The sequence below is a fragment of the Babjeviella inositovora genome (genome assembly GCF_001661335.1).
Source record: "Babjeviella inositovora NRRL Y-12698 unplaced genomic scaffold BABINscaffold_12, whole genome shotgun sequence".
Lineage (NCBI taxonomy): Eukaryota > Fungi > Ascomycota > Pichiomycetes > Serinales > Babjeviella > Babjeviella inositovora.
In genome coordinates this window covers 175,219-201,951 of record NW_017566849.1, presented here as the reverse complement: position 1 = coordinate 201,951, position 26,733 = coordinate 175,219, and the positions used below count along the sequence as shown (strand labels likewise).

Here is a 26,733-nt window from a genome sequence, read left to right as displayed (position 1 = left end):
GGGTATGAATATAGTTTGGTGGGGTGGTAAGTGTGTCTGGAGCTATTCGGTGGAGATGCTGCCGGGTACGCGCTACGTGTGCAAGCGCTGAAAGGAGTCGTACGAAGGGTTGAGAACCATTTTTGGTGTAGATATGTGATTCTTGAAATACTTAATCGCCCTCAGCGTTGATGAAACTAGTGGAGCACCCGTCGGTGCCACCATTACGTCCCTCACAGCGCCCCTATTAACAAGTCCTGAATAAGCTCCCCTCTTTCCAGGACAATACCCGTCCATTTCCATACACCTATTCAATCATTTTGTTCAAGTGATCGGCATACCTTGGCTGCACGGCCAAACACTCGGCTTCCACCAACAAAATCTCTTCGTCGATGCTTTTGTCCCATGTCAAGTTCTTGATGTACCCCGAGACCTTGATCTTGCGCTCGTGTCTCTCCACCACCTTTCCGATGATCACAAAGTAGTTATCAGCATACGACGGTGATCTATAGTTAATGTTCAAGTATCCTGTGACCCCCGTCTTCTTCTCAAACAACGGAAAAGCCGTGCGGGTCAAGGACTCGTCTAGCAACGTAGCGATGAGCCCACCATGGATGAGTCCCTGGTGGCCGCACAATTCGGCTCCCAAGTGGTAGAACGTAACGTATTCGTTGTAATCTGCCTCTTGCGAGTTTTCTCTCCCCTCCTGTAGCGAGAAGGAGTAAGCCTGGTAGATTCGTTTCTCGCCGTACAATGTCTTGCCGCAAAGCCCGTGGGGCTGTTTCCCCTTATTGGGCGCAACGGCGCGGAACCGGGAGTCGGCGACCAACTGCTTGTAGAACGGATGGGTCGCAATAACCTCCCGGTGGTGCTCCATCATATCAACCACTACCTCGTTCTCGGACTTTGGCTCGCTCCCTGCTTCCATGAAAAAATGCTGCGAGAGTCTCAACTCCTTGGCTGCTGCGTCTTCGTTGAGCATGGTGTAGGTTGAAGAGCTTCGGTGGCCGGGAATGTTGATTTAACGAGGCAAGGTGATTTTCGATTACCGGTCAATGTTATTTTGTGTGGTTATATTCTGCGTGGATGGTCTGGCATACCCCACTTTGTATGTAAAGTTTCTCGTCAGGCGGTTACGAGGACCCCGCGTTCATGCTGCGGTAACCGGTACCGGAGTTCGGCCCGGCACACCCGGCAAGTCCCTCGCTGTGGCGCCTCTCGTATATAATTATAGTCTAGAGAATGACACTATCAAGATAGCAGCATTGAAGTTGAGTATAGTCCAAGGACTGATACCTGTAAGCGCACTGGAAATTATGCCAAAGCGGTATTTAAGATTACCGTTTAGCGATCTTGGTGGGAGTTAATTCGACCGCAGAATTCCGGGCTAAACTCCGGACTGGTCTAGCCCATACAATAGACTGGAGTAAGGTCCAATAACAAGTATCACTGGGCATTTTGTGAAATGTGTGTTATTAAAGTGTGCTTAAGATATGCCCTGAGGGCTGCACTTATCTTCAGAGCTGATATCAATCGTGTAGACGCATGTGATCGAGGCGAAAGTTAAACCTTCCGCTTTTGCATATGGCCCTTCGTTATTATTTTTTGGCTTACATAGATAGGAGTGGAACTCGTAGAACATCCATATCTACTCCGGTGCAGGGATTGGTTCTTTTGCAGCTGGGTCATGTATCTATCCTCATCATTGGGCTCGGAAGAGCGGAAGCAACTGAGCGCCTGACTTTTCGTCATCACTCTGGCTTAAATTTCCTTAGATTCCAATATTACGTATCGGTAGAAGAACGTTTATCTTAAGGGGAAACGCTACGTTGTGTCTGAAAGTTCAGACACCATTCGAGTATCTTTTCATGGGTGCTCCGCTTAGCACCCTTGCTTGTACCGTTCCATGAACCCCCCGGAGGCCCGTGAATCGTTACACGGTATATATATCTACAGAGACGAGCTAAACGGTTTACTAAATTGATATATACAAGTCGATACAGGTTTAGGCAAGAGGTGGAGGTTAAGCAGTCTTCTTGGCGTTCTTACCCTTCTTTGGCTGCTTGCCTTCGATAAACTTCAAAATATCCTCCACCGACTGGTCGGCCAAGTCTGGGACAGCCTCTTTCTTGACCTTTTTGGCCTTCTTCCCGGTGGCGATAGCGGCAGCCTGGGCAATTTCCGTCAGGGATTTGACCTTGTGCTTCTGGGCAGTGCTGCCGTTGGTAACGGTTTCGAGATTCTTCTTTTTCTGCTCCTCTTGCTGGTCGACAAACGCCTTGTAGTTGACCAAGTTGGCGGCCCACTTGGTGGCATCCTTGGTCAATGAGTCCTCGCCACCTAAGTGGGCGGTGAAGATCTCTCTGGCAGCCTCCATGTGGGCGACAGAGTCGTCCAACTGGGAGGTCATGATGCAGTGCTGGGCGTACTGGAAGTGGATCAAACCAGTGAGCTGAGAGTCTGCACCGTGGACAGTCTCGGAGTGGGTTAACGCAAGCTTGAACAAAGAGGCAGCAACTTCGGTCATGTTCAACTTTTGCAAGATGCTGGCGAGATTGGACACGGTGGTGATGGCAGATGGGTGGCCCTCGCCGTAGATGACGTTCCAGTCGTTTAACAAGCGGGTGTAGATCTTAAAAGAGTCAACGTGGTTACCGTTGGCCTGTTCGAAGAAAGCAGAGTTGATCAAGCTCAACAAGGTCTCGAAAGAGTCGGACCCGAAGCTTCTCTCGGTGAGGTAGACGGCCTTACGGGAGACCTTACAGGCCTCGGAGACTAAGCCACAGTCCTGGTACTGCTGGGCCAACAAGGTGTAGGCTCTGGCAGTTTCCTGGTGCACAGGGCCATAGATTTGCTCGTAGACAGAGATGGCTTCGGAGAATAAGGTCAAGCCGACCTCCTTCTGATCCTGGTTGACGTGGTTGGTGGCTGCCTGGAGAATCTCTTCGGTCAAAGTGGACTTGTAGATGGAGTCCTTGACGACCGGGGAAAAGTTGACAATGTCCTCAGGGACAAAAGTGGTGGTTCTCTCGATAACCCTGATGACAAAGGCAGTCTTCTTGGCCTTCTTGGTCTTCTTGGCCTTTTCGACGACAGTCTGCTGCTGGCCAACCTTGAAAGAGGCAAAGGTTTCGGCAGTGAATGCGTAGTCCTGGGCCTTCCACTGGATACCAAACTTGACAGCGATTTCTCTCAACAACTGCACCGGCTTGATAGTCTCGGTCCACTGGGCTGGCAATTGGTATCTGAATCTTTTGAAGACTTCGGCTTCGAGCAAAGTGACAACGCCAGCAGGGGTCAACTGGGAGACGGAAGAAACGTCTGCGGCAAAGAGGGCTTTGAGGGTCTCGTCAACGATAAATTCCGGCTGTGGGTTGACAGCGGCACCCAACAAGCAGTTGTGGAAGTGCGAAACCACGGCTGGGAGCAATGGGAGCGGAAGGTCCTTGGAAAATGCTCTCAAAACGTGTTTGGAGGCTCTGGCAATCATTTCTTGGACGGAGACGGTGTAGAGAGTGGTATAGGAAGCGATGGTTGGATTGAAGTCGGCCTTGGATGGGACCTTCTCCTCCCTTTCCTCCTTAGCCTCTTCTTTGGTTTCTTCCTTAGCTTCTTCCTTGATTTCCTCTTTGACTTCCTCCTTGGTTTCGGCAACCACCTTCTTGGCTTCAGCAACTCTGACAACCTCAGCATCCTTTCTGGCGGAAGCTTCGGCAGCAATCTTACCCAAGTATCTCAAGTTGATACCAATCTTGTGCAAGGTGGCGGTCAAGTGGGAACCATCGACTGGCGCCATACCATTGGCAGAGCCAACGTCACCCAAGAATTCATTCACTAAAACTTCAGAAATGAACTTGGACACCTCTCTGACGTCCTTCTCATCTTCTCCAAGCTGCTTCTGCACGGCTTCGTCGGTTGGCATGACAAGTGGGAAGGCATCGGGATTCAAGGCGAATTGAGAGCCGTCAACAATGATCTGCTCCTTCTCCTTGTCCTCACCCTCGACCTTTTCAGCATCCAACTTCTGGGCCTGTTCCTTGATCAAGACCCCGACTTGACGTCTCCACCACTCCTCGATAGCCTCATGTCTCATCACGGTCTCTCTGTGCGGGTAGGAAGTCGCATCGCCGGTGAAGTGGGCGTCGATGAATTCAATGTCCAACGGGGTGGTTCTGTACAAGTCAATGAGGTACTTTCTGTCGTCAGTACCCTTCAACCCCTTGGTGTCCTTAGATAAGACAAGGTCGGTGGAGCTGGTTTTGGCAAAAGCGGTGTGCTCCTTCAAGTGGAACGCCTCGGCGATAGGCTTCAAGATCTCGTGGAACCCGGCATCCGCGACAATGGCGGTTCCTTCAGCAGCAGAACCGTACAAAATCTTCTCCTGGGTAGCGGCACCCTCTTCCTCCTGTGGCTGATTCAAAATGCCCGGCACTGGGGCCTGGCAAACGATTCTTCTACCACAGTAGTCAACCACGGCGGTAACCAAACCAGAGATTTGCTTAGGGTCCAAGCGGTTGAGGCACTTGACACCCTGCAAGTCCTTGGAGACGGCGTATCTCGCGGCATCATCACCACCGGCTCCGGCGAACTGGCCGGCGGCGTCGATGCCCCCGAAGGAGTAGAAGATCCCGTTGCGAAGGAAAATGTGGTATTCGGCCGGGTCCTCCGGGTTCATTGGCGCAATATCACCCTGCAAGATGGAAAGAGCGGTAGCGCTCGCGGTCTTGGTGAACTCGAAAGAGGTCTTGGCGAGCAACCTCTCGCGCATGATGCGGGACGGAAGATCGGCCTGCAGCAACTCACGGACTGACTGGTAGTCCTCGTTCCAGTCGTGCACGTGTTCAGCGCCGTCAACACCGCCGGTGAGGTAGGTCAACTGGGACCTGGAGGCGTCTGGGGTGACAGTAGCGGCAGCGGCAACCAACCACGGCAGAGACAACGCGGTGGTCTGCGGCTGGAGGTAGGACTCTGGGGCCAAGGCGGCGAGCTGGGCGATGCTGATCTGCAACTGCGTGGTAAAGGCCGGCGAGATACCCGCAAAGAGGTCGTACAAGCAGTGGGCCTTGGCGAAGGTGCCCCTCTCATTGACCTTCAAGGCTGGGTTGAAGGTGGCGGCGGAAGACTTGTTGACAAAGAAGCCGGTGATGTGGGCAGTGATGTGGTAGGTCTCGTGTTCGAGGGACTGGGCGGTGAGGTAGAGCAAGTCGCCTCTGAGCTTCTGGGCCGCCGGGACCGGGGACCAGGCAGAGACAGCCAAGGACTTCAAGGCCGGCACCATGGAGACCTGAGAGTCGTCAGCGACATGCTGCGACAAGGATGGAACGCCAATGGAGTCAACAAGAGCGGTGATCGCCTCTTGTTCTTCAGCGGACAAGGTCTTCTTGGCTTCGTCGGTCGTCTCCTCGGCCTTTTCTTGCACGTCGTTCAAATTGAGCGCGGCAAACCTGGAGGCACCGGAATTAACCATTGACGCAGCGGTATCGGAGAAATTCAAGCCGATGAGGTCTCTGAAGCGGAGGAGGTGCTCCTGGACGGTTTTCAAGGTGTATGGCTTTTCGGTGAGCTGTACCACAACTTCGGAATCAGAAATACCCAATTCGGTAAAAAGGTCCTGGAAGGTCCCATCGAGTTTGAGAAGGTCGGTGCCCTTGTAGGTTAAACCGTAGTTGGTGAACTTCTGGGTGGCTGGCAAGATATTCAAGGTGGTGACAAGGTCGCCGAGGGTATCAACGGACTGAACCGGGATGGTCAAGTCGTCAAGAGCAAGATGAGACGAAAACTTGACAGTGAGAGCGTAAACGCTCACTTGAGGTTCTTCGTCAGACATGGTTGCTGATCAATGGGGAGAGAGTGAAGGGGAATTGTGGCAAAGTAATACGGGCGTTTTTTTACCAGTTGGGCTTGGGACTGACACTAGCCGCCGGAAAACTGCGTCCACTCGTCGACTTTTTCACTCACGTGACGATGCGGCGCTTTATAACCCGGCGCCGATCTGGGGCAAAAGGTACGGGGAACGCCGTGCGAGAGATGATTTGAGTAGATGACAGGTGTGTGAGCAGGAGGGAAGGATGAGAGGCAACGGTCGGCCACTTTCAGTCCCTGGCTAATCTAGCAAGTGTAGATGTAACGGGAGAATATTCTACTTAGTCTGTAATTTGTATACAAGAGTCACGGCAGCCATCACAGCGTTAGTTTACAGTAGAAGGGTTACACCTGTGTATGGTGTTAGTTGTAGAGACATAATGTAGGAGTTTAGCAACAGCTCAATGGCGCAGCCCCCTGTTGCTAGTACTTTGATTGTGCGGGGTTCAATTTCCAGTATGTCAAGTAGAGCAAGTCGCGAAAACGTAAGCCGTAAGAATTCGGCAAGGAGCTTGGATCTGACTGTATCGGTATATATCTGGACCCGGAGAGCTGACGATTTCGATCTCCTATGGCTCTTGTGACGGGCTTACACCTTTTTGCAATTTTGGGCGATAGTCTACTCAAGCTGCACGACCAGGAGACCTTTTGTTATCAGTCAAGTTCTGCCACTAGTTTTGGAGTATTGGCTCGACAATTGTGGGAGTCTTGTGGTGCAGTTGTACCTGGAACCGCGACGATTAGATACGAAAGCCAATTAGAAAACGGCTCACAGGGGGGCTTTTTTTTGGTTTGTTAATAAACAACACCCCAGGCTAGGCTGATTGAGCGTGGTTTGTTATATGGCTTTCAAGATATGGTGTGTTTAACCTAGGATATTGGTCAGTCTGATTCACTCATTATTTGATTAACCGTTTTTATTAATTTTTCGAGTCTGAAACTTAAGGAAGCGTTCATACTAATACCGGTTGACAGATTATTGATCATAAGATCTTGAAAATGTAACAAACGCCTGTTTACACACATGTTCTCAGAGTTTCCGATTAAGACAGAAACCCTCAACATAATTTTTCCGAGAAACCCAGTTATAGAATGACCTCTTTTAAATCAGGGGTTCACCATACGGCCGTGCTCAGACTAGCACCTCTTCTCTATAAATCGACAGAGGGAAATCAGCCACCAAATCACAACAGCAAGGGTGCTAATCTCTGAGGTGAGATTTAAGTGCGGGTATCAACAGCTTTAAGGGAGGCGAATCGGGGGTTTAAAAGCTCGAATCACGGAAAAGCGGTCATATCAGAATAGCACACTTTAACAGGACAGCTATCGGTGATTAAAGGGATACTCCAAGCATTTCTCAGCTAAGTAAATCTTTTTGTAAGGGATTAAACGAAGTAGAATCATGATTACCACCTACACCCCTTAGTCCTGGTTGAATCACATTTCTCGATGCATAGGTAATGGCAATGAATATGGTGAACCAGTATTAATGAGATATAATTTATATCTCAGCTAGATTTAGTATCTGCCTAAAGGAGCTAATCTGCAACACACTGACTCAATCTGCAGCAACCATATAGCCTTGTAAAGCCACAAGCTTATTGAAACTGTGTAAGATGGAACTGATAGTTTCAAAGCGCGTGCACTTACTAGCTTATGTTTGCTTTTTTCCCCAGACAAGTAAGTTCAGTTTTCTAGTGTAAGTATAGGCATGGTGGATTAATTCTTGTTGAACCCGATGAGTGTGTCCCCCGATTCCGTCTGTAAGGTTCCTTACAATGTGTACGCAAATTTAAACTTCAGTCTCCAGTTGGCAAGCCTGTTCATATGAAGGGTGGCAAGGAGTGAAACAATAGTGGAAAGATTATAGATTCGTAAAGCTTCCTATTCTATGTCAGGATACATTATCTTACGCAAGGATATAGTACTACCGCTAGAATGTAGTATACATTTGAATGTGATTCCCTGAGCTCAAAGGGGTGAACTGTGTTTTATTCAAGGAGCCTGGTTCCTGAACTTAAACTGGAAGCAGCAGCTAATCTCCGAAGCTAAACCAGGGTATGCCATAGCTGCGTTAGTCGTTATCGGCGTTGCGCCATTTTAGGTTTGGAACAGTACATACTGATCGAACATGCGGGAATACTCCTACAGCTCACACTGAATCTTCCACTAAAATCTCCTGAATCCTTCACAAATCAAGTCCTGAGATAACCTCTGAGGCGATCTTTCATGTGCAATGAACCGTGAATTCCGCGTGAGCCAGGAAAGTGGCACGTAGCATATGCAGTCTCGGTATCCTGGGACAACCATTCTCCCAAACGTAGAGCCGCAAAACACACGCTATAATAACCACCGGCCTAATGGTACATGAGAGATAAGCTAGATGATTAATGGCCAAAACTTTCCGCAAAGGTATTTCACCACGCGACTCCGCATCTTACAAGGCTATGGTTGTAACCAGCCATCCTTGCAAGACAGATGTAGGTGCCGATCCCAGATTCTGTCTGCGGCAGTAATTAGGTGGCTGGGGCATAGCTATTCAAACGTCAGATCAGCTAGAAGGGTAATTTCAGACAAATCAGTATATGCTCAAACGATAACTAGTTGGAATCCAGAAATGGACTCCTGATTGCAGACGCTTAGAGATGTGTATTGGCACGCGAATACGTCATCGTTGATTCTAGATCACTAATTGCCTTCCCTCAGTCCTGAAAAGAGGGACGCACCTCGCCCAACACCGTCTATAAAGCGTTCGCGCGTCTCTCTTTAAAATGGGCTCATAGATCTTTAGGGTGCAGGCTAAACACACCGCGAAGGTTGTGCGCAAGGACAAAACAGCGATGCGTTTTAGGACATAGGGAATAAGATCTAGATGTATATATGGATCTTGTGGTGTCTTAAACTTAAAAGTATATGCATGCGCATGTACCCTAGTGTATATCTGTCGTAATGTGACTAGTCGGCTCATCTGCGGGCTTATTTCAAGAATCGCGTCTGAAGCATCTCCCAACTAGCTACACGAGCTAGGCTGGTTATCGGTTTCCGCCCACACCGATAACCACTTCAATTGCTTAGATCCAGCTACACCCCAAGATTTTCATTGATTCATCTATTATCGAGAAAAGGTAAGGATATATAACCAGCGGCCCGTGCGATAATATACGCGGACGGCTTATCGGCAGTAAAAGTACATAGGGGTCAGCGAGGCTGACAAAGAAAAACCAACCCAAAGGAAAGAGAGAATGTTAAGGAAACGAACATAGTTCAAGACAGTGTAAAACACTAACAGCACGAGGCAAACCGAAGAGAAAGAAAGAACGAGGCTGCGTTACTTCGAAAAGAACGTGGTGCTCTGGAAGGTGTATTCAAACGAAATACGTAAAGGGATAGGCTGCGATTGCTATAAATTACAATACGTCAGTTCGAAAGAACGATTCATGCAATTTACAAGAAAAGAACAGCGACCAAGGCAACGAGACCGGAGGCGGCGTTGACCTTGGAACCGGCACCTTCGAAAGTGCTGGCAGTTGGGACAGCAGAGGAAGGCGCAGCGGCGGAAGAAGCTGGGACGGCGGTGGTAAGCGCAGCAGAAGAGACCACTGGGGCAGTAGCAGCTGGGGCAGTGGCAGCAGGGGTGGCAGTCAAAACAACAGAAGAGCCCACGGACACGATGAAAGAGTCATCAGTGGAGGCAGCGGCTGGGACAGCAGCTGGAGTGGAGGCAACGACTGGGGCAACAGCTGGGGTGGAGGCAGCAACTGGAGCAACAGCTGGGGTGGAGGCAGCAGCTGGAGCAACTGGAGCAACAGCTGGAGCGGAAGCAGCAGCTGGGGTGGAGGCAGCAGCTGGGGCAACAACTGGAGTAGAGGCAGCGACTGGAGTCACAACAGCGGCGACATTGGTGGAGGTCTTGATTTCTTGAATTGGCTTCAAGATGGTAGAAGAGATCAACTCACCCTCCTCGTTGGTAGAGGTGACAACAGAGTAACCGGTGGTAACCGAAGTGGCAACACACTGTTCAGCGGTGCAGGTGGTAGTGACCACGACAGTAGTTGGGTTGAAGACGGTGGTGGTCTGTTCTTCGGTGACGTAGACGGTGTTCTCAGTCTGTGGGGCAGCAGTGGCAGACTCAGCTTCCTCAGCAGTGATTGGGCAGTAAGTGGTGTACTGAGTGACGACATTGTCAATAGTGACAGTGACAACGGTGACACCGGTGGTGACTGGGGCAGCAGTGCAGACACCGTTGGAACAAGAGGTGATGGTAACAACGGTGGTAGACTGGGCTGGAGCTTCGGTGGTTGGGGCTACAGTAGCTGGAGCTTCGGTGGTTGGAGCTTCAGTAGCTGGAGCTTCAGTAGCTGGAGACCCGGTCAATGGGCAGTAGGTGGTGTAAATAGTCTCAACCTCAGCAACGGTGGTGGTAATCACAGTGACACCAGTGGTGACTGGGACCTCAGTGCAGGCGTTGTTGGAGCAGGAAGTGATAGTGACAACGGTAGTGGACTGGTCATTCACAGTCGCAGTGGAGGCGGTCAATGGGCAGTAAGTGGTGTAGACAGTCTCAACCTCAGCAACGGTGGTGGTGATCACAGTGACACCAGTAGTGACTGGGGTCTCGGTGCACACGTTGTCGGAGCAAGAGGTAATGGTGACAACGGTAGTGGACTGGTCATTCACAGTCGCAGTGGAGGCGGTCAATGGGCAGTAAGTGGTGTAGACAGTCTCAACCTCAGCAACGGTGGTGGTGATCACGGTGACACCAGTGGTGACTGGGGTCTTGGTGCACACGTTGTCGGAGCAAGAGGTGATGGTGATGACGGTGGTAGACTGGTCAGTCTCGGTCACGGTGGAGTCGGTAGCAGAGACAGCACCAGTTGGGGCAGTGGAGGTACCTTCGAGGCCAGAAGTGGTAAGGGTAACGGTAACGTCAACGGTAACGGTCTTGACCCCGAGAACGGTAATGGTACCGGTACCGGTGGCGGATTCAATAACGAGCTCTCTCTTTCTCTTGGCGGCAGCTGGGGCACCAACAAAGACGGTAACAGTGTTGAACTCAGTGGTGGTAGAGGTGTAGCTGGTAACAGTAGTGTAGGCACTGTAGGTGGTGAGGGTGGTCGTAAGGTCGGTACCGATGGTTGGGTAGTAGCCAGAAGAGGTGGCAGGGGCAGAGGAGTTACTGTAAGAGGCGGCAGTAACACCGAGAGCAGAAACGGCCGCAATGGCAGCAGTGAAGAACTTCATAATAGGTTTAAGCGAATGTGGATGAAATCTAAGGGACGTGGTAGATGACACAGATAAGCCTGGGAGGGGCGCTGTATTTATACAAAGGAGGGAGAGATACGGAAGAGTAAAAAGAGAGAAGCGGAAGAAAGTAAGAGAAGAGATACATGGAAACAGTTGCATAGGCGGTGTATGCGTGTGTAGGTGCATGCATAACTAGTGCATTGTGCATGTCGCATGCGTGTTTTTAGTGCGTCCCAATTAGGAAGAGAAAAGATATCAGTTGCGCGTTAAAAGAAACAGTGGACAACGACGGGAGAAACATACGTCTTGAAGTTTGAGCAATGGCGCAATTCCTCCTGCAGGAGAAAAAAAAAAGATGCGTAGATCCATCTCGAAATAGTGCTCCTGAGGTGTGGCGACCTCTTACCAGGTCTCTCAGAATCGTTTGGGGATGATTATTTCTGGTTTTACGTACGTTTGGGCCACCATAAGCTAGATCTTTGACGAGTCGTTTTTAACCGATACTTAGCCCACTATTCTAGGAGTTTTGTTCTTAGTCAGTTTGCTAGATGGAAAACAGCATAGGCTGCATCTGTTCCTCGACGCGTGTCTTACGTCCCACCTGAAACTTGCGTTTCCCGAAAAAGGACACCATGCAGATTTCATGTATGCCTTGGCCGATACTAATCTACGAGATACGTTACCACAGACACCGAGATCAATATTGCGTAATTGTTGAGAGGAAGGAGAATTTTTCCATTCATACAGTCTAGCGTCACCAATACAAGGCTAGATGAATTGAGCCCAGTGTTTTGGCCCCCGTAGTCGCGGAAGTTGGAGTAAACGGACCGGCTTCGGTGAGACACGCAAGTCCTGCTTCAATTCCCATGACAGAGTTCATTAGTGTAAATATTTTCTGGATCTATATCCAGTATGTCATCAGATTTACTAGAAGCAGTTACTCAGCAACAGCCAGTAGATTACCCGATTTCTCGCATGAAATTTGTCTTGGGATCGACGTTTTAGTCACCAATAAGCTCATACTGTGCCTATATCTTGAAAAAGCTCTTGGGACATCTTTGTTCCGGTTTCTCGTCAATCGAAGAATCGCTCGTACAAGATAGTAATTCTAAAGCGTAACTATGCCGCGATCGATACTCTCAGCGGTGTGCCTGACTTTTCCAGTTGCTCCAATCAACATCCAGCTACCATCAACAGGATGAAATACGGCCGGGTTTAAAGAAAAGCTCGTGTCCACTATAAAACCCGGTCACGCGATGGTATTACTGTTTCTGGAAACAACCGGTTGTGAGGGTACTGTAGAGTGCAGCTACGTCATCCCAAGAGCTTTTTCAAGATACAGTATAAGCAGATATTATAGCACATACCCATCTCCTTGAAAGTTCTCTTATGTACACACATGAATCTAATTTTAACGCGATATGCTCCCTTTAATTGTAGGATACCGGACAATTTTTCACTCTGGCCGGTGATACCCCGAATTGAATCTCACTCCCTCATAGACATTCAAAATCGAGACGAATAGGTCTGGACTGTAGACCTCTAGCTGATAGTTTGGTTTTTGACTACTTCGGCAAAGTTGGGTTTCGGCCATCACCCTCGGTCTGTGGCAAATCCCTTTTAGAGCATTGGCATTTCGGAGTTGATTTACGGCAAACTGAAACACTAATTCGGCAAAGCTCGCTTGGCCGTCTAGACTAAGGTAAGGCTCAGTTACGTGCAGGAAGGCCATCTCCCGTGGCGTACATAATCTTGAACGCGACGTAGGTTGAATCCTGGATCCAGGAGTGTAGTCTGGTTTGGGCGATAACCATCCTTTTTCGAAAGGCCAGAAAACGTTTCCAGGCACCCTTGCTCTAGAGCTTAAACTCAAACTATTATAAGGTGGAAACGAAAATGGTGAAGTAGGTACATACACCAGGCCATTCCCCTGGAACCAAAGACACTAGGGTTGTTTTTCAAAGATGCAGGCCGTGAAATAAGGTAATGCATTGCAAAGACATATTCTCAAAACCTGCGCCAAAGCATGTTCCAGCTCGTCATCGCTAGTTGTAAAGGCCTGCTTTACGGGGAATTTACAACCGTAAGTCTAACCATGCTGGGCACCCCATGGTTGCTATTTTGGCTCAGACTTAGAACTCTTGGTGTGCCCTGAGCGACCGAACGTTTCGTGCGTAAAACGTATTAAAGTGGCTGGTTAGAGTCATGTAATCCCTTGGCGTGCTTGCGTTGTAGATTCCACTAAGTCTATATATAGCTGTCTATCCGACGAATTTAAGTATCCACGAGTTTTATCTTTACGGTTATTGTCGGAGGAAATGCCCAAATCGTTCGTTATTAATGACTGAGGCTCAATGATAATTCCTGGTGTATTGAACGGTGGTAGGCCCCTTTAGCCAAGAAAACTTGCTAGGGGTAAAAAAAAAAAAATGAAAAAAAAAAAAACCGAACCATTCATACATGGCTGTCGTGCACCGCAGCGTCTCGAAGCTCCAACGACGGGGATTAAAATAATGTACCTATATATGGTTACGGGGCGAAGCCAAACTAGTCTTGGCCCACGACATAGCACATGAGCTTTGAACTAAGGGGCTTGATTACCAGGATGGTTCCAATCAAGCGGTTGGGAAGATTCTTTTCTCCAGTACCTGTTGGGTTCACATTTAAATAGCAAACCCATTTATTTCCATATATACTCTTTAAAGGGCACAGGGATGTGTAGCTTAGTTTGGAATTGCAACTAAAATGGGTTAGAGCTATCGGGATCAGTCTCAAATAGGGCCTTTGCCCTCATATGCCTAACACAGGAACTATTTTTTCGAGAGAAAATGTTACCATCAAGATATACATGGTATTGGTCGTGTAGCTGATACAATACAATCAGCCTTTGAATCAGTCTTTGAGTTGAAAATTTCCAGGGGGAAATCTGAGTCTTGACGTGGTAATATGCGGCGTACCTACATATGTCTGATTGGAAAGAATCACCCCTAGATATGCTGGAGCCGATAACACGCTACAGAGGCAACCCATGATTGTGGCTAATATAAGTGATTGTGGCTCTAAACCTTAGGGCGGTCAATAACCGACGGCTCGTGTGAAATGACTAAGGCTCTTGCAATCTCCGCGGGCTCGACAAGAAACTTGATGCGTTTGCAGGGCGCATAAAATTCTCTTTTGGGAAAGACGATTGCCTCATTCAAGGAAAGGATCTAGGGCGTTCAAAAGCTATATTTAGTTATTGTACAGTATCTTATATTGGTTTCAGTTCAACTTACGTGCGTTTATTCATGCTATGTTGCTAGTATTTATCGCATAAATCAGAATAAAGGTGAAAAACTGGATGTTAACATAATCGTACCACGGCTGGGGATCCAACTCGGATGTGTATGCAGGAGGGCTCAGGGCGTGGCCAAAGCTATGAGTAAATACACTGGAGCTGTATATCCTAATGTGTTCAAGTAACAGATTTTGCCTATACATGTGGAAGAGTATATAATCGGATACTTACGTATATATAGTTATGGTGGAAGTTTTCTTAGAAATATATACATTACTTTCGGTTATGGGCGTCTTTATATTACCAATATTGTATAATTATTGATTTATCGATATATATCGTCATTGTATATTATTCTGGCCAGTTCCATTTATCGGTAAATCATCACATTTGTATTTCTAAGGACAGAATTGTACGGACATGTACATGTATAATGGCTGTATACATATACTTACGAATGTGCAATGTCAGTTATATAATCATTTGTACGGATAAAGTGACTGTTTGGCCTAATTTTCAATTGAAAGATAAATGACGGCGGATAGGCCGTAATGTAAGTATTGGTACTAGTTATCTGGCCTAGAACGAGCAGACCTATAAACGTTCGACTAAAATCTGAAATGCGCGATTTACTAAATCACGGATGGTAACAATCAGAGTTTGGGAAGGACAGAGACAGACATGGCGGTGAACCGGTATATTATCCGGGTTGCATCGCTTAGCAAGTGTACCTATGCATTAATAAAGGTCTTTTAAGTTTTTCAGGAGTGCGTTAATGAATCGGCATAATAGGCCATATATGCATGTGGCACAATGCATAGCTTCAGCTCCTTTTGGACTTGCTAGCATATTTAATAATAAGAGTATGCCCAAATACTCGGTTAGAAATACGGTATGATAATATTGTAAGATAATCATAATACCCCCTTATGAATTATCTGATTTCCATTGATCTAAGGGGAAGTGGGGTTTCAGACCGACACGAGATGCAGGTTATGCAAGCTGCTTTCATAATCAACATCACAACTATACAGACATAAATCTCCTTGCTTGTCTTACAATCCATTTTAAAGGTGTATATTTAATACTCTACATGCGCATCTCGGACCATGCCCTTTTACCATCGGGGAGTGTCGCAGAGCTAGAGTTTTATTTTCAGTAATGACCTGGTACTTGAGAATCCATGGTTGGGTTATGCAAGCCCCCGCCGGTATTAATGAGTCTACATGAGTTAGCGGCACAAGAGCTGCACTGGGATACATTAATAAGCTTTCAGAGCCACCGAGAGTAAAATTTTTTCATCAAGTCTTGTTACACGAATTTCTGAGATCAAATGTTTTCAGACTTGCACAACCAAGGGATTGATTGCAAGTATTGACCAGAATTCTTATTTCACTGGTACTATGTTGTCGCCAAAAGCAACACGGACCAGCAAGCTTTCCCGATTCAGACCCAACCCCCCCACAATACCTTCGAGGTATTGCGTTAAAAGGCTTCAGCACGTTTAACCAAAAACGCGCATCGCTCTCGAGATTTGCGTATATGAAAAAGAAACGGCATACATTTCCTTTTTTACATGCAGCAAGCGCACGAATCTGTATTAGAGATTACGACATCGTGGGATGATGGTGAAAGAGCCGATGCTTGAGAATTGGAAAGCAGACTGAGTCCATTGATTCATCCAGACGCAGAGGCCACGATGTTCTAACTATTAACCTGAAATAGACGGCACATAACCTTTCTGAAGTGTCTGCAGCTAGCGCCGTATACTTTGATTCGTGTGGTATTCGCATCAGCGTGTTAACTATCTACGTTTATAGGAACATGGAGCGCCTTTTTTTTTAACCCAGAAGAGCGCTAGAGACCATCACTGGTTGGTTATCTGTATTTGGCCACTTACTATGGTAGTATTACCGTGCTATTTTAGCTGCGGGGTATCTGGAGAGAGCCTAATGTTTTCCTCAATACCAAGGAGAGAAAAAGCAGATGAATACAGCAGAGTGTAAACAATAGGCGTTAACCTATGCGGTCAATACTTCCAGCTATAGTTTTCTTGCGCAAGCAGGCTTACTATTCAGTCAGTTGAAACCACACCATCAATACGGTATGAGGAACTACGTCAACACAGAGTCCATCTTTTTAAAGTCAGCACCACAATGAGCCATTAGGCTCAATACAACGGATGTTCCGGCTGATAACCGAAAACAAATCACTTGTGTGACAAAGTTTAGTTATCGAGCTATGCAAATCCAAATGAAGCTGCATGAACCGGCTTATTGAAAAAGAAGCTTCACGTAATGCTCTGTGGACCGGGAGAGGAGTCTGAGGTTTTCACTTGGTCCTACGAATTTTGATCTGACCAGATAACATACATAAATACAAACACACATGCAGGAAAGCATAGGGTCTTTCCATGGCCGCAATAGAGATGCTTGAACCAGTCTGCCATCTCCCCCACCAAGGGTGGACAAAGGCTCGTAAACCTGACTGCACGCTTTAAACCTAATGGCGACATGCCATTTTTGGCCATCGATATGGCTCAGAACCTAAATATATTGCATAGCGATATTACCTCGGGTTTATTTCCCCTGAAGCTACCCTACACTAGGATCAGATTACTACCGCAGTGAAATTATCGGAAACATTATTCGAATAAAACAGCATACACTTTTTTTTGAAACCAAACTTTATAAAGAAACAAGGAAACAGTAACAAGTAGGGGTTGGTTTGCTTACAAGAGAACCATACCAGCCATACCTAACAAAGCGGCCGAACCAGCACTGAGGTGAGCGGCACCAGCCTTCTTGGTAGAAGAGGAAGCCTTGGTGCTCGAAGTAGAAGAAGTCTTGGAGGTAGCAGAAGAGGTCTTGGAGGTAGAAGAGGCAGCCTTAGTGACGGAACCAGAGCTGACCGAAGAGCTGGCAGCAGAGACAGCGGCAACAGTGACAGCGGCAACAGTGACAGTAGAAAATCTCATTTTGCTATATGTAAAGTAGAATATGAATAAACGATAGAGAGCACCATAGAATCAACCGGAGAAAAAAACTGGAAACTACCCTTTATATACCCTAGATGTGATAAGGAGTGGCACGGAAACCAGGCGGAGCCATTTGTCGGTATACGAAGATCTAATTTGCTCTTAGCCGTGCTGCATGTCACACAATGCCAAACAGGGGCTAGTTTGATGCCCTGTTGTATGCATTCACAGCTGGCAGCCAATTGGTGTTCCAGCATCTTCCTTCCTCCTATTTCACCATCAAAACCCAGCGGGTTGAGCATTGTTCCAGAGGGACTGCGATACTGTACCTTGTATCAAAATTAACGAAATATCGGCCTTCCCTTGGTCAACGTTTACGTAGCCAGTATAGTCTATTTTTAACCATATGCAAGGCTTGGTGCTCTTCAAATGGCAAGAGTGAGCACATGTGATTAGTGCAGCTGCCTGCGGCGTAAAAGGCCCTTGGACTTTTCTGGAAAGACATTCCGATATCCGGACTCGGAAATACGGTTGTCCTTGCACCGCCTCTGTAAAGCTTGTTTACGGAATAGCTACAAATGTGGGTACTACGATGGGTGCCATGGTGAGTAATATAGCGGACGCTACACGGTAGCTCTACAAAGTTACTGGCACATACCGTCTTCTGGCTTCCAGTAATGTATAGTGATAATGTCTCATCTTTACAATCGCTGGCTTATCCTAAAAGGGAATGGGCCTCAAGGTTAGTATGAGGCGCAGCCACGGTAAGACGTTATGCGTTCTATAATTAGACGTGCGCGCCGCTTTGCCGTTATACCGCAAAGTATAATATCGTCGCATGTGCATGTCCAAGGAGTATCCTTTCGTTGTCCCTTCAACCCTGGCCTTTGATTCGGATCTACAATCGACTGAGCTTAAAATTTTGGTACGACTGTAGCAAAAGTGAGAGAAAGTAATTTTGAGCGGAAATGGCCTAGACAACGTTTCTTTCTGTTTCACGTTAGATCGTATCACCGATGGAGGATAAATCTCTGGCATTGAAATCTTTTCGGATACGACGTGCGTGTATTAAAGATTTACTTAGCCCTGCAGGCGTCATTAACAGATACCCCTTTTATATCTAATCGGTCGATATTCTATACTACCGATTACCGGTCATTTCGGTATCCAACCTTCAAGAAGATTCTACGACATATCGTGAGCTATCCATGATAATATCACTCCTGGCCCCCCGAATACCCTCTCTGTATATATCTCATCTATGAAAAAATTCTCTTTGCTAGCCAATGACGCTCACCAGCACCTACCGTAGTTCACATTCATAACTGCAGGTACGTGCCCAACCAGCGAGATATAAAAACCGCTACTCTACCGAACCTATAATCGAGGGAGATAAACTGGATAGTCGAAGGGTGTTTTTGACCCATCCGACCTGCACTGTTTAGGCATACTTCCGTTCTGGAACATTGGAAAGCGTGAATAAAATCGTGTCCTTTTACGCGCTTCTAATGCAAAAGGGGCTGAGCCCATCGCGCAGGGCCGTATGACCAGCGTGGAAATTGAATTTGATATAGTTTCTAAAACTCTAAAATTGGTTTCTTATCACAAAATGGTGAGGCGCATAGCCTTAGAAGCTTCGGTAAGCCCTTATCAAATAACTCAGGTCAGTTACATTTCTATCAGAAGTCCTGGCCGTTCCAAACTCAGGAGGCCGATTGTCATATATCCTATGCAGTTACCAGGGGAACAGAGCCGAAGCCGCTTAACAAATCGGGAGTCTGAGCTGTAACACAATATTTATCGTTCACATGTGTCTCATATCTGTACGGCGTTTTTACACAAGTATTGCGCTTAATGGAAACACCTGCGTTTTCTTGATACCCAGCCACGCCCGTCAACACGATGTAAATCCAAGAAATGTGAAAATCTTTAAAGCCTCGTAAATTATTATGGCTCAGTCCCCCGGCCCGATTTCTGCCTTTGCCTTTTCTTCATAATTTTCCGCCCTGCTTTCCGACGGATTACGCCATCCGTATATTTCCTCCTGCTGTCCTATGAAATGGGCAAACGGATACGTCGGCAATGTCCGTACCTCTGCGTCCGCTTCAATGAGCCCAAGCTCAACCTGTCTTGCGACTAAACCATCCAAGTAGTGGGAAATGTGGTCCCGCAACTTGTAAAACGATTTGTACCGAATGATCGACTCGGGTGCCTCATAGATAATCTTCCGAAGCAAAGACGGCACCATCGGCTCGTCCTTCATCTCCTCTATCGAGTAGAATAACGGATGGGCAGTGAAGACAATGGCCCGTGTTCTGGGTAACCTCCGAAGCGTCTGTCTATCCACCCGGACGTTGAACTCCGTAGGCGGGATGCCAGAGTGGACCTTCTTGCCCTCTTTCAACGCGTATATATTGTTCCTGAACAACTTGTGGTCCCAGGTAATGTACCAGGACCCCCGCTCTACCAAGTCTGCCGGCTCCATTTTCCCAAACCACCGTTCCATCGATGGCTTGAGCTTGGTTTCGTAAAACGGCACTAGTTCGTGGATATGGTCCAAGTGCGTTCCCAATATACCCTTAATTCCGAAAGACCCCCCTGGAAACGCCACGCACGCTGCCACGAGATAGTGCTTGCCGTCATCCCTCTGTTGCACTATATAGAAGTCTTCCTTGGCCATCTTGGACACATACACCAACGGATGGTGTTGTAACGGCTCTGACATGTCTATATGCTCCCCCGTGAGTTTATTCAACATTGTGACCCCACCATCGGATGATTCAAAGAGCAAGGGGTACCGTTTGAGCATGTGCGTGCGCACCGTTTCCATCAATTCTACGCACGCATCATGCGACTCTGGCAACCAGGAAATGTTTTCATCCCCGTACTGATGGAGGATCCGCTTTTTCTCCTCAATATAATGCCAGTAGTACTTGTCCATGTCAAGCCAATGATTGATGGGTAACTTGTAGATGCTCATGGTCTGATGGTACGGCCAGCGGAACGGCCTCCAGGGCCTGTCGTCGTACTCCCTGACGTCATCTGGGGTGATTCTGAGGGGGGTTGGCTCAGGAATTGGTTCGTTAGCATCGTGGGCAAAAAGTTTCTTCTTGGGAGTGGCTTTTGATGGAGATGGTTTCAGGTGCGTCCTGTAATATGCAACCCAGAGAAGCATTGCAAGGACGAGGAGGTAGATCATTTTAAGGTATAAGTTTTGCTTCAGGTATGGTTTTGGGTTACCTGAACTGGGAGATAAATAGGCGTATGGATCTGCTTGTAATAAACTGGGTACCTTTGGTGTAACTGATCACTCCCCGGATTAAGGCAGGGATCTACAAGAGATGCATGAGATCACGTGCGCCGGAAACAGTTACCGAATGAGGCGCGGCTATCTCTACTAAATTTCACCAACATGCATTTCAGAATCACCACAAACAATTAAAGACCCATCCGTCACAGAAATATATCGAACGGGAATCTGATTTATAAAGCGAAATACAAGCTGCAGAATCAACCCACACAGCTTTTAAACTAGACAGTAGATGTAAATAGCAACCTGACTGCAAAAACACGTGAAACTCCCGCGGAATGCCCATTATACATGTCCAAACCACATGCCAGACTCCTATTCTACGTTCGTATACCAAATTAAATATAAATGCAAACTCTACCACGGATTGGCCTCAATCTCATCGTTCCACTTTCTCGGTGAAAACATCTCCCCTTCTTCTTCCGGCTCCCAGTCGCGCTGCGCGGCGCTGACAGGTTTTGTGACCGCCATGCGCGCGGGCTCCGGTGCCTCTGGTTCCTCGGACACATCCCAATCCTCGTTGCGATTGCCCTGGATGATCTCATCAATGGTGTCAATCACATCTACAGGCAAGACCGGCTCGAACGCGCGCGCCTGTGCTTCGTTGACGCCGCCAATCCCCGCGCCGTACGCATTGATCAACTCGCGTGTGTTCGGCAACGCACACGCAAACACGCACTCGGGGTTGAGGAAAAGATGCATCTCCTTCGCGCTGTAGACAAAGTTTAACCCTTCGTGCAACGGAAGATTATCGCCGTAGTCGGCAACCGTACGCCGGAGCTGGTCTTTTAGGGCTCTCGAAAACTTGGGCTCGTCGATCTCGTAGTGGTAGTTCTTGACTGCACGCGCCACCTGCACCGCGTTAAGATAGTCAAAACTACCGAGTGTCTGCGCTAGGTCAGCTGCAGATGAGACACGCGTCATGCACTGCAACCACTGGAGGAGCTCGACCACGGGGCTGAAGTGCGAGCGCGCAATATGGTACAACGATTGGTAGTAGAACGAGAGGTTTGTCGGACTGCCCACACCCTTTGCTTCACCCATCCTTAGAACGTTCAACTTGACCTGCTTCTTTACCAAGTCGTCAAAGAACTCATCGCAGTACTTTGCATCCTGCTGGTGCGGCACGCGGTCGTGCGCACGCACCCAGTCCTCGACCACCGAGAGGTTAAGCCGGATCTGTACCGCGTGCGCGCGCGAACAGAGCTTTTTGCTCGCAATCACACGGTTGAACACCGTTGCGCCGAGCCAATACAAGACCAACGAGAGCGTCTGCTGCGCGAGCATTTCGTGCACCTGGTGGAGTTCCAAGACGTACACCAACGCGCCCAACGTTTGGTTGACTCTAATCGGCGATGGCTTCATCTGCTCCTTTGGTGGTGGGGGGTACAACATGTCAAGAATCACGTCGTAGGATGTCTTGGTATCCTTCCGCCGAAAGAGGTTCCAATCGCCGCGGTACAAAACCCCCAGCCCCAAGCTTGCGTAGTCGAGCAAACACGTGTCCACAAGCGGGTCCAAGCGGTTGCAGATAGAGAACGCGATCTCAGCGATGAGCGACTGGGTCGTGGAGATGAGCTCCTGGAGGAACTGCGGATGCGCTGCAAACATCGCGCCGTCTTTGAGCATGTAGAAGTAGAGAAAGTCGACGGCGGAAAGCCAATAGCTGAGTCGTACAATGTCGCCGTGTGCGGTAGACACCGAAAACATGCCGGACTTGGTGCCGGTGCTGGAGCGCACCTTGGTGATGAAAAGGTCAAACAGCGTTGCGAGGAGCTCAGGTGCACGTACACGCGCGTAGCGGAGCATCTGGTACGCGATCGCGGCGGGCACTGTTGGCCGGTGGTTGTGCGTCTCGTAGCAGCCCACGATCATGTCCAAGAGCTGTGCAAGATCCGCTTCGGTGTAAGCAAGGAACTGGTCCGGGAGCATTCTTTCGTAGTCAAACCGCACCAGATCCAACGCCGACCCGATGCTGGTGTCGAAATTTGTGGAATAGTTGGGGTCCACCACTGGCTCCTGGTACATTCCGGCGTCGGAGGCCGAGACGCCCGCCGTGGCCATCCGGATCTGAGTGTCCATGTCATCCATCTCGGCAATGTGTGTTTCTTTATAAAAATCGGTGGTGGGGGTGGTCCTGCGGTTGAGTAGTCCGTGAAGCTGGAAGAATTCGTAGACTTGGGAGCCTGGGACGACGAGGTCCAAGCACGTTTTGCCGGATACGGTTGTACACTGCGCATCCGCGCCGTGCTGTACAAGCGCGCGTGCGGCGTCTACGAAGTCGATGTGTGTCGCCCACATGAGCGGCGTCCAACCCACCGTGGACTTGTCCGCGAGGTTTGCGTCACAGCCACGCTCGAGCATAAACTCTACGCATTCGAGCTGGTTGTAGACGATGCAGTAGTGGATTGGGTTAAAACCGTGCGCGTCGAGGCTGTCGATGAGTTTGGTGTCGCTCGCGAGGAGCAGCCGGAGCAGCGCGACAGAGCCAAAGTCGAGACTCAGGAGGGAATCTGATACCACCCCGACATTACTGGGATCTGTAAGGTTTGCTGTGTTGAGGCTCGCAAGCTTTGCTACCGCACCACTCTGCACTGCGGTCAGTGCGCCCTGCGCCGCCTGCGCTTGCAACGCCTGGTGCGCGGCGTAGATCGTCGCAAGTTGCGGATCGCGATTGAACTGCGACTTGACCGCCGCCGCGGCATACTTTCCAACAGACTGTGTAGCAGTGGCCTTCCACGCGTCTAAATCCATGATTGGGGAAGGAGGGGGGGAAGATCGCAGTGAGAGGCGTCTGGTGTCTTTTCGGTTCAGGTGTACGTAGGCCAAAACGTGCGCGTACCGTGGGTAAGTGCAGGAGGCAGGTGATGACGTAGGGCTAATCTGACAGACAGCTTGGTGGGGATATTAGGCGTAGCGAATTTTTCTGCGAATTTTTTTTTTGAACCATTTGAATGATAAAATTATTGCACTATGGCAGCCAAAACGTTCGGCAATGATAACTGAATGAAGTCTGCTTCAAATCGTACTTTCAGATGTAGCGCATATGCATAGACTAGCAAGACCGATATGCATATATTGTTATCTACCCAATGACCGATTTAGAATAGAAGTGACTGCCATGCATACGGCCGTCACCGTATACCTTCCACCTTATGGAAGCTTTCTCGGAAAAGGCTGCCAAGTGAAATTCATATACTTTGGCGCTAGGAATTTTGCTTAAATATTTATGGCCAGCCTTAGAGGTAACAAGTACAAGCATCCTAGACCATTTCGGGCCACTGTGGCTGTGGTTCGCAATTCTCGGACATAATTGCTGCAGAGTTGACAGATCACACATGACACTGCGAGACAATCCTACACGAAATCGTGTAAATAGCCTCCATTCGCCGAAAAGACAGAGACGTGCCTTCAAGTAAACTCCTTCCTTAATGAGCCAGATTTCTCCTACTTTGAAAGCCAATGAAGGCAACCAAATCTTCACCGTCGCCGCTGGGTATGCATTAATGTTTTATTCTTTTTTTTGTGATACTAACTCCCACAGTTGCTTTTGGGGTACCGAAAACATCTACCGTAAACACTTTGGGAATAGGGGTTTGGTAGACGGAAAGGTTGGCTATGCCAACGGCGTTGTCGCTAATCCGTCCTACGTGGAGGTTTGCAAGGGAACTACAAACCACGCTGAGGCATTGCAGATCTCGTACGACCCAGAACTTGTTTCCTTGAAGGAGTTGGTCAAATTCTTCTACTTAATGCATGATCCAACTACTTTGAACGCTCAGGGACCTAAGAATAGAGGCACTCAGTACCGTTCAGCAATCTTCTACAGCTCTGCCAAAGATGCCGTCCAGATTAATGAGGTGGAGGCGGAGGTACAAGCAGAGTACTATCCAAACCACTCGATTGTTACCGTTAAGGAGCCATTGGAACAGTTCTGGGACGCTGAAGATTATCATCAGTTGTATTTGTTGAAAAATCCGGAAGGGTACGCCTGTCCTTCGCATTACCTTAGAACCTCACCAAAGGTTGAGGGAAGCCCAACCACATCTGCCTAATTGATCCAAGCCAAGTGCACAATTCTGTCGGGATGTATATGGGCGGAGCATTGAATTTCTCCACGTTGTACGATAAAGCTCATTGTCTGAACCGGGTTGAAGTAATTAAAGCGAACAGGAATGGTTTATAAGGTGCCTGCTTTGTAAGTTAGACAGCCTGTAAATGTAATAAGGATCATATAAAGGGGCTATGAAAAAAATTCTGGTTAGTGTATGGCTGATCTAGATCGTCGAATTCGTAAGTCGTAAACTATAAACAGGAGGGGGAGGTCAAGAAAGTGCCGTTGAAAATGCCGTCGAGGGTGTCGTTGAGAGTGCCATCGAGATATTTCAAGGCGAAAGGAATGGGGTGAACCCATACAACGTTTACTCCCCGCAGGAAAAATCCTTAATACCATTGATAATTCCGTGCTTGTAGCAATTGTCACAATGACATGCATTATCGGGACACGTACACTCCAGATCTAGCGCATGGAGCTCGGCAAGAGCACCTTTCTGAGACGTGCAACACGAGTTTTTCTGCTCCGCCTCTCTATTAAATACGTTGTATAGCTTCTTTTTGTTGGTATCTTCCAACTCCAGGACATGAATCACGGGCCTAATGCACTGGTCACCAGTGGAGGACACCCGCACCCCGTCTCGCTGGCGAATCCCGTTGACAATGTCATGCGAGACGCAGTTGTAGCACCAACAACCCTCGGCCGAGCAGATACAGTCGTCAAGGACCCATTCATACTCGGCGATGGAGATGGCATTGGCGGAGGCCACATCCTGTGGCTCAGCACTGTCCAAGTACCCAAGTAACGACGGTATTGGTGTCTCCACCGGTTCGCGCGAGAGCTGGTAGAACTTTTCGTTCAGATGCGAAAAGTTAAGAGAGTGGGAAGAAATACCAAAGGGAGGCATTTGCGAGGGGGATACGAGGGATGTATGGGGCTGTGGAGTAAGCTGGTACCCAGGGATCTCCGGAGTGGCACTGTTATTGTGTGCGATACAGCCCTCACACTCGCAGTTGTCGTCGCACGCGCACGAGCCTGGGATGGAGCACGACGGCGCGTAAAAGTACTCGACAGGCAGGTCGTTGGACCTACCGGGGGTTTCCGAAGGACTCGCCTTTTCCTCTTTCGGCTTTTCCAACTTGAACACGCTCACCTTGTTGGTGCTGTTGCAACACGCGCACATGCTGCCATGGCGGGGCTTGGTGACATTGTCAGGCAGTCCGAAGTGCGAGCGAAACGTGGACTGCATCTTTTTCTGCGGCTCGGACCCGGAGAGTTCCACAGGCGAGAGCGCCACAGCCGACAAGTCGTTTTGCACGATTCGGCGCTTGGACGCGCGGAGCACAATGACGTTACCCTTACCACACAGAGAGGCGCCTTTGCTGGGCTCTTCCTTCGGACTTTGGCAGGGCTCCTCACTCGGTCTTTTGCAGCAGGAACTTTCGCTGGGGGTTTCCGTCTTCACTTCCTTCGGCCCTTCACTGGCGGCCTCCGGTTTGGGCCGGGAGTGGCAACAGCCCTTGGGCTTTGGCGGAGGCTCTAGTGCGGCCTCCTTGTTGATATCCTCAGCAAGAACGGCGAAGCGGTAGTTGATGCTTTGCATTGGGCGCCCGCGCGAGCGCACCTGGACCAACGGCCGCTTGGTGTGTTTGCATGTGGACGAGCGGTGTCCGCGGATGCACTGGACGCAGGCGTACTTTTCGCCCTCAATGAGAATCATGGGCGGATATGAAATGTTGCCACTAGAAGTGTATAAAATAGTTGTGAATATTCAGCCACCAGGTTAGGCCATCAGGGGCTTTCAGAAGAAACTGCAGATTGGTTGAAATATTTTTCGGTTCACGTTAAAAATTCGCAGGTTTCGCGAAAGGCTCGGAGGTTTCGGGATGAGTTTGTGTGGCGCAAAATATAGGGTAGATCAGAGTTAAAACGCTTAGGAATAGCTGATAAAGACGGAAACCATACTTTACAAACTTGAGAGGCCATGGATAGTGCCGAAGGCCTAAGGAGTCATACAGCTCGTTAGGGAA

At 48.6% G+C, this 26,733-nt stretch overlaps 12 protein-coding genes across 12 annotated transcripts; 4 read left to right on the top strand and 8 right to left on the bottom strand.

The window, feature by feature from the left end:
- Positions 1-304: 304 nt before the first annotated feature.
- Positions 305-658, bottom strand: BABINDRAFT_26736 (PaaI family thioesterase; the record flags this gene model as incomplete). Its single annotated transcript, XM_019131386.1, has 1 exon — positions 305-658. A coding segment is annotated over one exon (354 nt), but the record flags the coding sequence as incomplete, so codon positions are not given.
- A 1,320-nt stretch (positions 659-1,978) lies between these two features.
- Positions 1,979-6,151, bottom strand: BABINDRAFT_163053 (translation initiation factor 3 subunit). The gene is made up of 2 exons (XM_019129691.1): positions 5,720-6,151; positions 1,979-5,590 (listed from the first exon to the last, which is right to left on the bottom strand). Exons 1-2 carry the CDS (start codon positions 5,804-5,806, stop codon positions 2,003-2,005), a joined length of 3,675 nt encoding a protein of 1,224 aa, XP_018983334.1. The 5' UTR covers positions 5,807-6,151; the 3' UTR covers positions 1,979-2,002.
- A 228-nt stretch (positions 6,152-6,379) lies between these two features.
- Positions 6,380-6,789, top strand: BABINDRAFT_163052 (uncharacterized protein). Its single transcript, XM_019129690.1, has one exon. It carries the CDS (start codon positions 6,413-6,415, stop codon positions 6,638-6,640), a length of 228 nt encoding a protein of 75 aa, XP_018983333.1. The 5' UTR covers positions 6,380-6,412; the 3' UTR covers positions 6,641-6,789.
- BABINDRAFT_163051 (uncharacterized protein) lies at positions 6,690-7,309 on the bottom strand. Its single transcript, XM_019129689.1, has one exon. It carries the CDS (start codon positions 6,904-6,906, stop codon positions 6,724-6,726), a length of 183 nt encoding a protein of 60 aa, XP_018983332.1. The 5' UTR covers positions 6,907-7,309; the 3' UTR covers positions 6,690-6,723.
- Positions 7,310-8,978: 1,669 nt separating this feature from the next.
- On the bottom strand, positions 8,979-11,082 carry BABINDRAFT_177594 (uncharacterized protein; the record flags this gene model as incomplete). The annotated part of the gene is made up of 1 exon (XM_019131039.1): positions 8,979-11,082. The coding sequence occupies one exon, from the start codon at positions 11,080-11,082 to the stop codon at positions 9,286-9,288; it is 1,797 nt and encodes a 598-aa protein (XP_018983331.1). The 3' UTR covers positions 8,979-9,285.
- Positions 11,083-17,084: 6,002 nt separating this feature from the next.
- Positions 17,085-17,659, bottom strand: BABINDRAFT_163050 (uncharacterized protein). The gene has a single exon (XM_019129688.1). It carries the CDS (start codon positions 17,337-17,339, stop codon positions 17,094-17,096), a length of 246 nt encoding a protein of 81 aa, XP_018983330.1. The 5' UTR covers positions 17,340-17,659; the 3' UTR covers positions 17,085-17,093.
- A 1,113-nt stretch (positions 17,660-18,772) lies between these two features.
- BABINDRAFT_91196 (uncharacterized protein) lies at positions 18,773-19,211 on the top strand. The gene has a single exon (XM_019132917.1). The coding sequence runs from the start codon at positions 18,883-18,885 to the stop codon at positions 19,126-19,128; it is 246 nt and encodes an 81-aa protein (XP_018983329.1). The 5' UTR covers positions 18,773-18,882; the 3' UTR covers positions 19,129-19,211.
- Positions 18,874-20,613, bottom strand: BABINDRAFT_163049 (heme-dependent oxidative N-demethylase family protein). The gene has a single exon (XM_019129687.1). The coding sequence runs from the start codon at positions 20,536-20,538 to the stop codon at positions 19,294-19,296; it is 1,245 nt and encodes a 414-aa protein (XP_018983328.1). The 5' UTR covers positions 20,539-20,613; the 3' UTR covers positions 18,874-19,293.
- A 154-nt stretch (positions 20,614-20,767) lies between these two features.
- Positions 20,768-23,407, bottom strand: BABINDRAFT_163048 (uncharacterized protein). The gene has a single exon (XM_019129686.1). The coding sequence runs from the start codon at positions 23,401-23,403 to the stop codon at positions 21,007-21,009; it is 2,397 nt and encodes a 798-aa protein (XP_018983327.1). The 5' UTR covers positions 23,404-23,407; the 3' UTR covers positions 20,768-21,006.
- Positions 23,408-23,640: 233 nt separating this feature from the next.
- BABINDRAFT_91186 (uncharacterized protein) lies at positions 23,641-23,976 on the top strand. Its single transcript, XM_019132916.1, has one exon. The coding sequence runs from the start codon at positions 23,696-23,698 to the stop codon at positions 23,870-23,872; it is 177 nt and encodes a 58-aa protein (XP_018983326.1). The 5' UTR covers positions 23,641-23,695; the 3' UTR covers positions 23,873-23,976.
- BABINDRAFT_163047 (peptide-methionine (S)-S-oxide reductase MsrA) lies at positions 23,646-24,991 on the top strand. The gene is made up of 2 exons (XM_019129685.1): positions 23,646-24,145; positions 24,194-24,991. Exons 1-2 carry the CDS (start codon positions 24,081-24,083, stop codon positions 24,702-24,704), a joined length of 576 nt encoding a protein of 191 aa, XP_018983325.1. The 5' UTR covers positions 23,646-24,080; the 3' UTR covers positions 24,705-24,991.
- Positions 24,888-26,700, bottom strand: MAC1 (Mac1p). The gene has a single exon (XM_019132915.1). It carries the CDS (start codon positions 26,421-26,423, stop codon positions 25,071-25,073), a length of 1,353 nt encoding a protein of 450 aa, XP_018983324.1. The 5' UTR covers positions 26,424-26,700; the 3' UTR covers positions 24,888-25,070.
- Between the last annotated feature and the right edge of the window lie 33 nt (positions 26,701-26,733).

Bases quoted from the DNA above. Each gene is read 5' to 3' on its own strand.
- BABINDRAFT_163048 (XM_019129686.1), bottom strand. From the start codon at position 23,403: ATGGATTTAGACGCGTGGAAGGCCACTGCTACACAGTCTGTTGGAAAG.
- BABINDRAFT_163050 (XM_019129688.1), bottom strand. From the start codon at position 17,339: ATGAGATTTTCTACTGTCACTGTTGCCGCTGTCACTGTTGCCGCTGTC.
- BABINDRAFT_163049 (XM_019129687.1), bottom strand. From the start codon at position 20,538: ATGATCTACCTCCTCGTCCTTGCAATGCTTCTCTGGGTTGCATATTAC.
- BABINDRAFT_163047 (XM_019129685.1), top strand. From the start codon at position 24,081: ATGAGCCAGATTTCTCCTACTTTGAAAGCCAATGAAGGCAACCAAATC. The intron at 24,146-24,193 runs GTATGCATTAAT...TAACTCCCACAG, and splicing joins ATCTTCACCGTCGCCGCTGG to TTGCTTTTGGGGTACCGAAA.
- BABINDRAFT_163053 (XM_019129691.1), bottom strand. From the start codon at position 5,806: ATGTCTGACGAAGAACCTCAAGTGAGCGTTTACGCTCTCACTGTCAAG. The intron at 5,591-5,719 runs GTTCAGTCCGTT...GGGACCTTCCAG, and splicing joins TTGACGACTTGACCATCCCG to GACCTTTTTACCGAATTGGG.
- BABINDRAFT_163052 (XM_019129690.1), top strand. From the start codon at position 6,413: ATGGCTCTTGTGACGGGCTTACACCTTTTTGCAATTTTGGGCGATAGT.
- MAC1 (XM_019132915.1), bottom strand. From the start codon at position 26,423: ATGATTCTCATTGAGGGCGAAAAGTACGCCTGCGTCCAGTGCATCCGC.
- BABINDRAFT_91196 (XM_019132917.1), top strand. From the start codon at position 18,883: ATGACCAGCGTGGAAATTGAATTTGATATAGTTTCTAAAACTCTAAAA.
- BABINDRAFT_91186 (XM_019132916.1), top strand. From the start codon at position 23,696: ATGCATAGACTAGCAAGACCGATATGCATATATTGTTATCTACCCAAT.
- BABINDRAFT_163051 (XM_019129689.1), bottom strand. From the start codon at position 6,906: ATGTTGAGGGTTTCTGTCTTAATCGGAAACTCTGAGAACATGTGTGTA.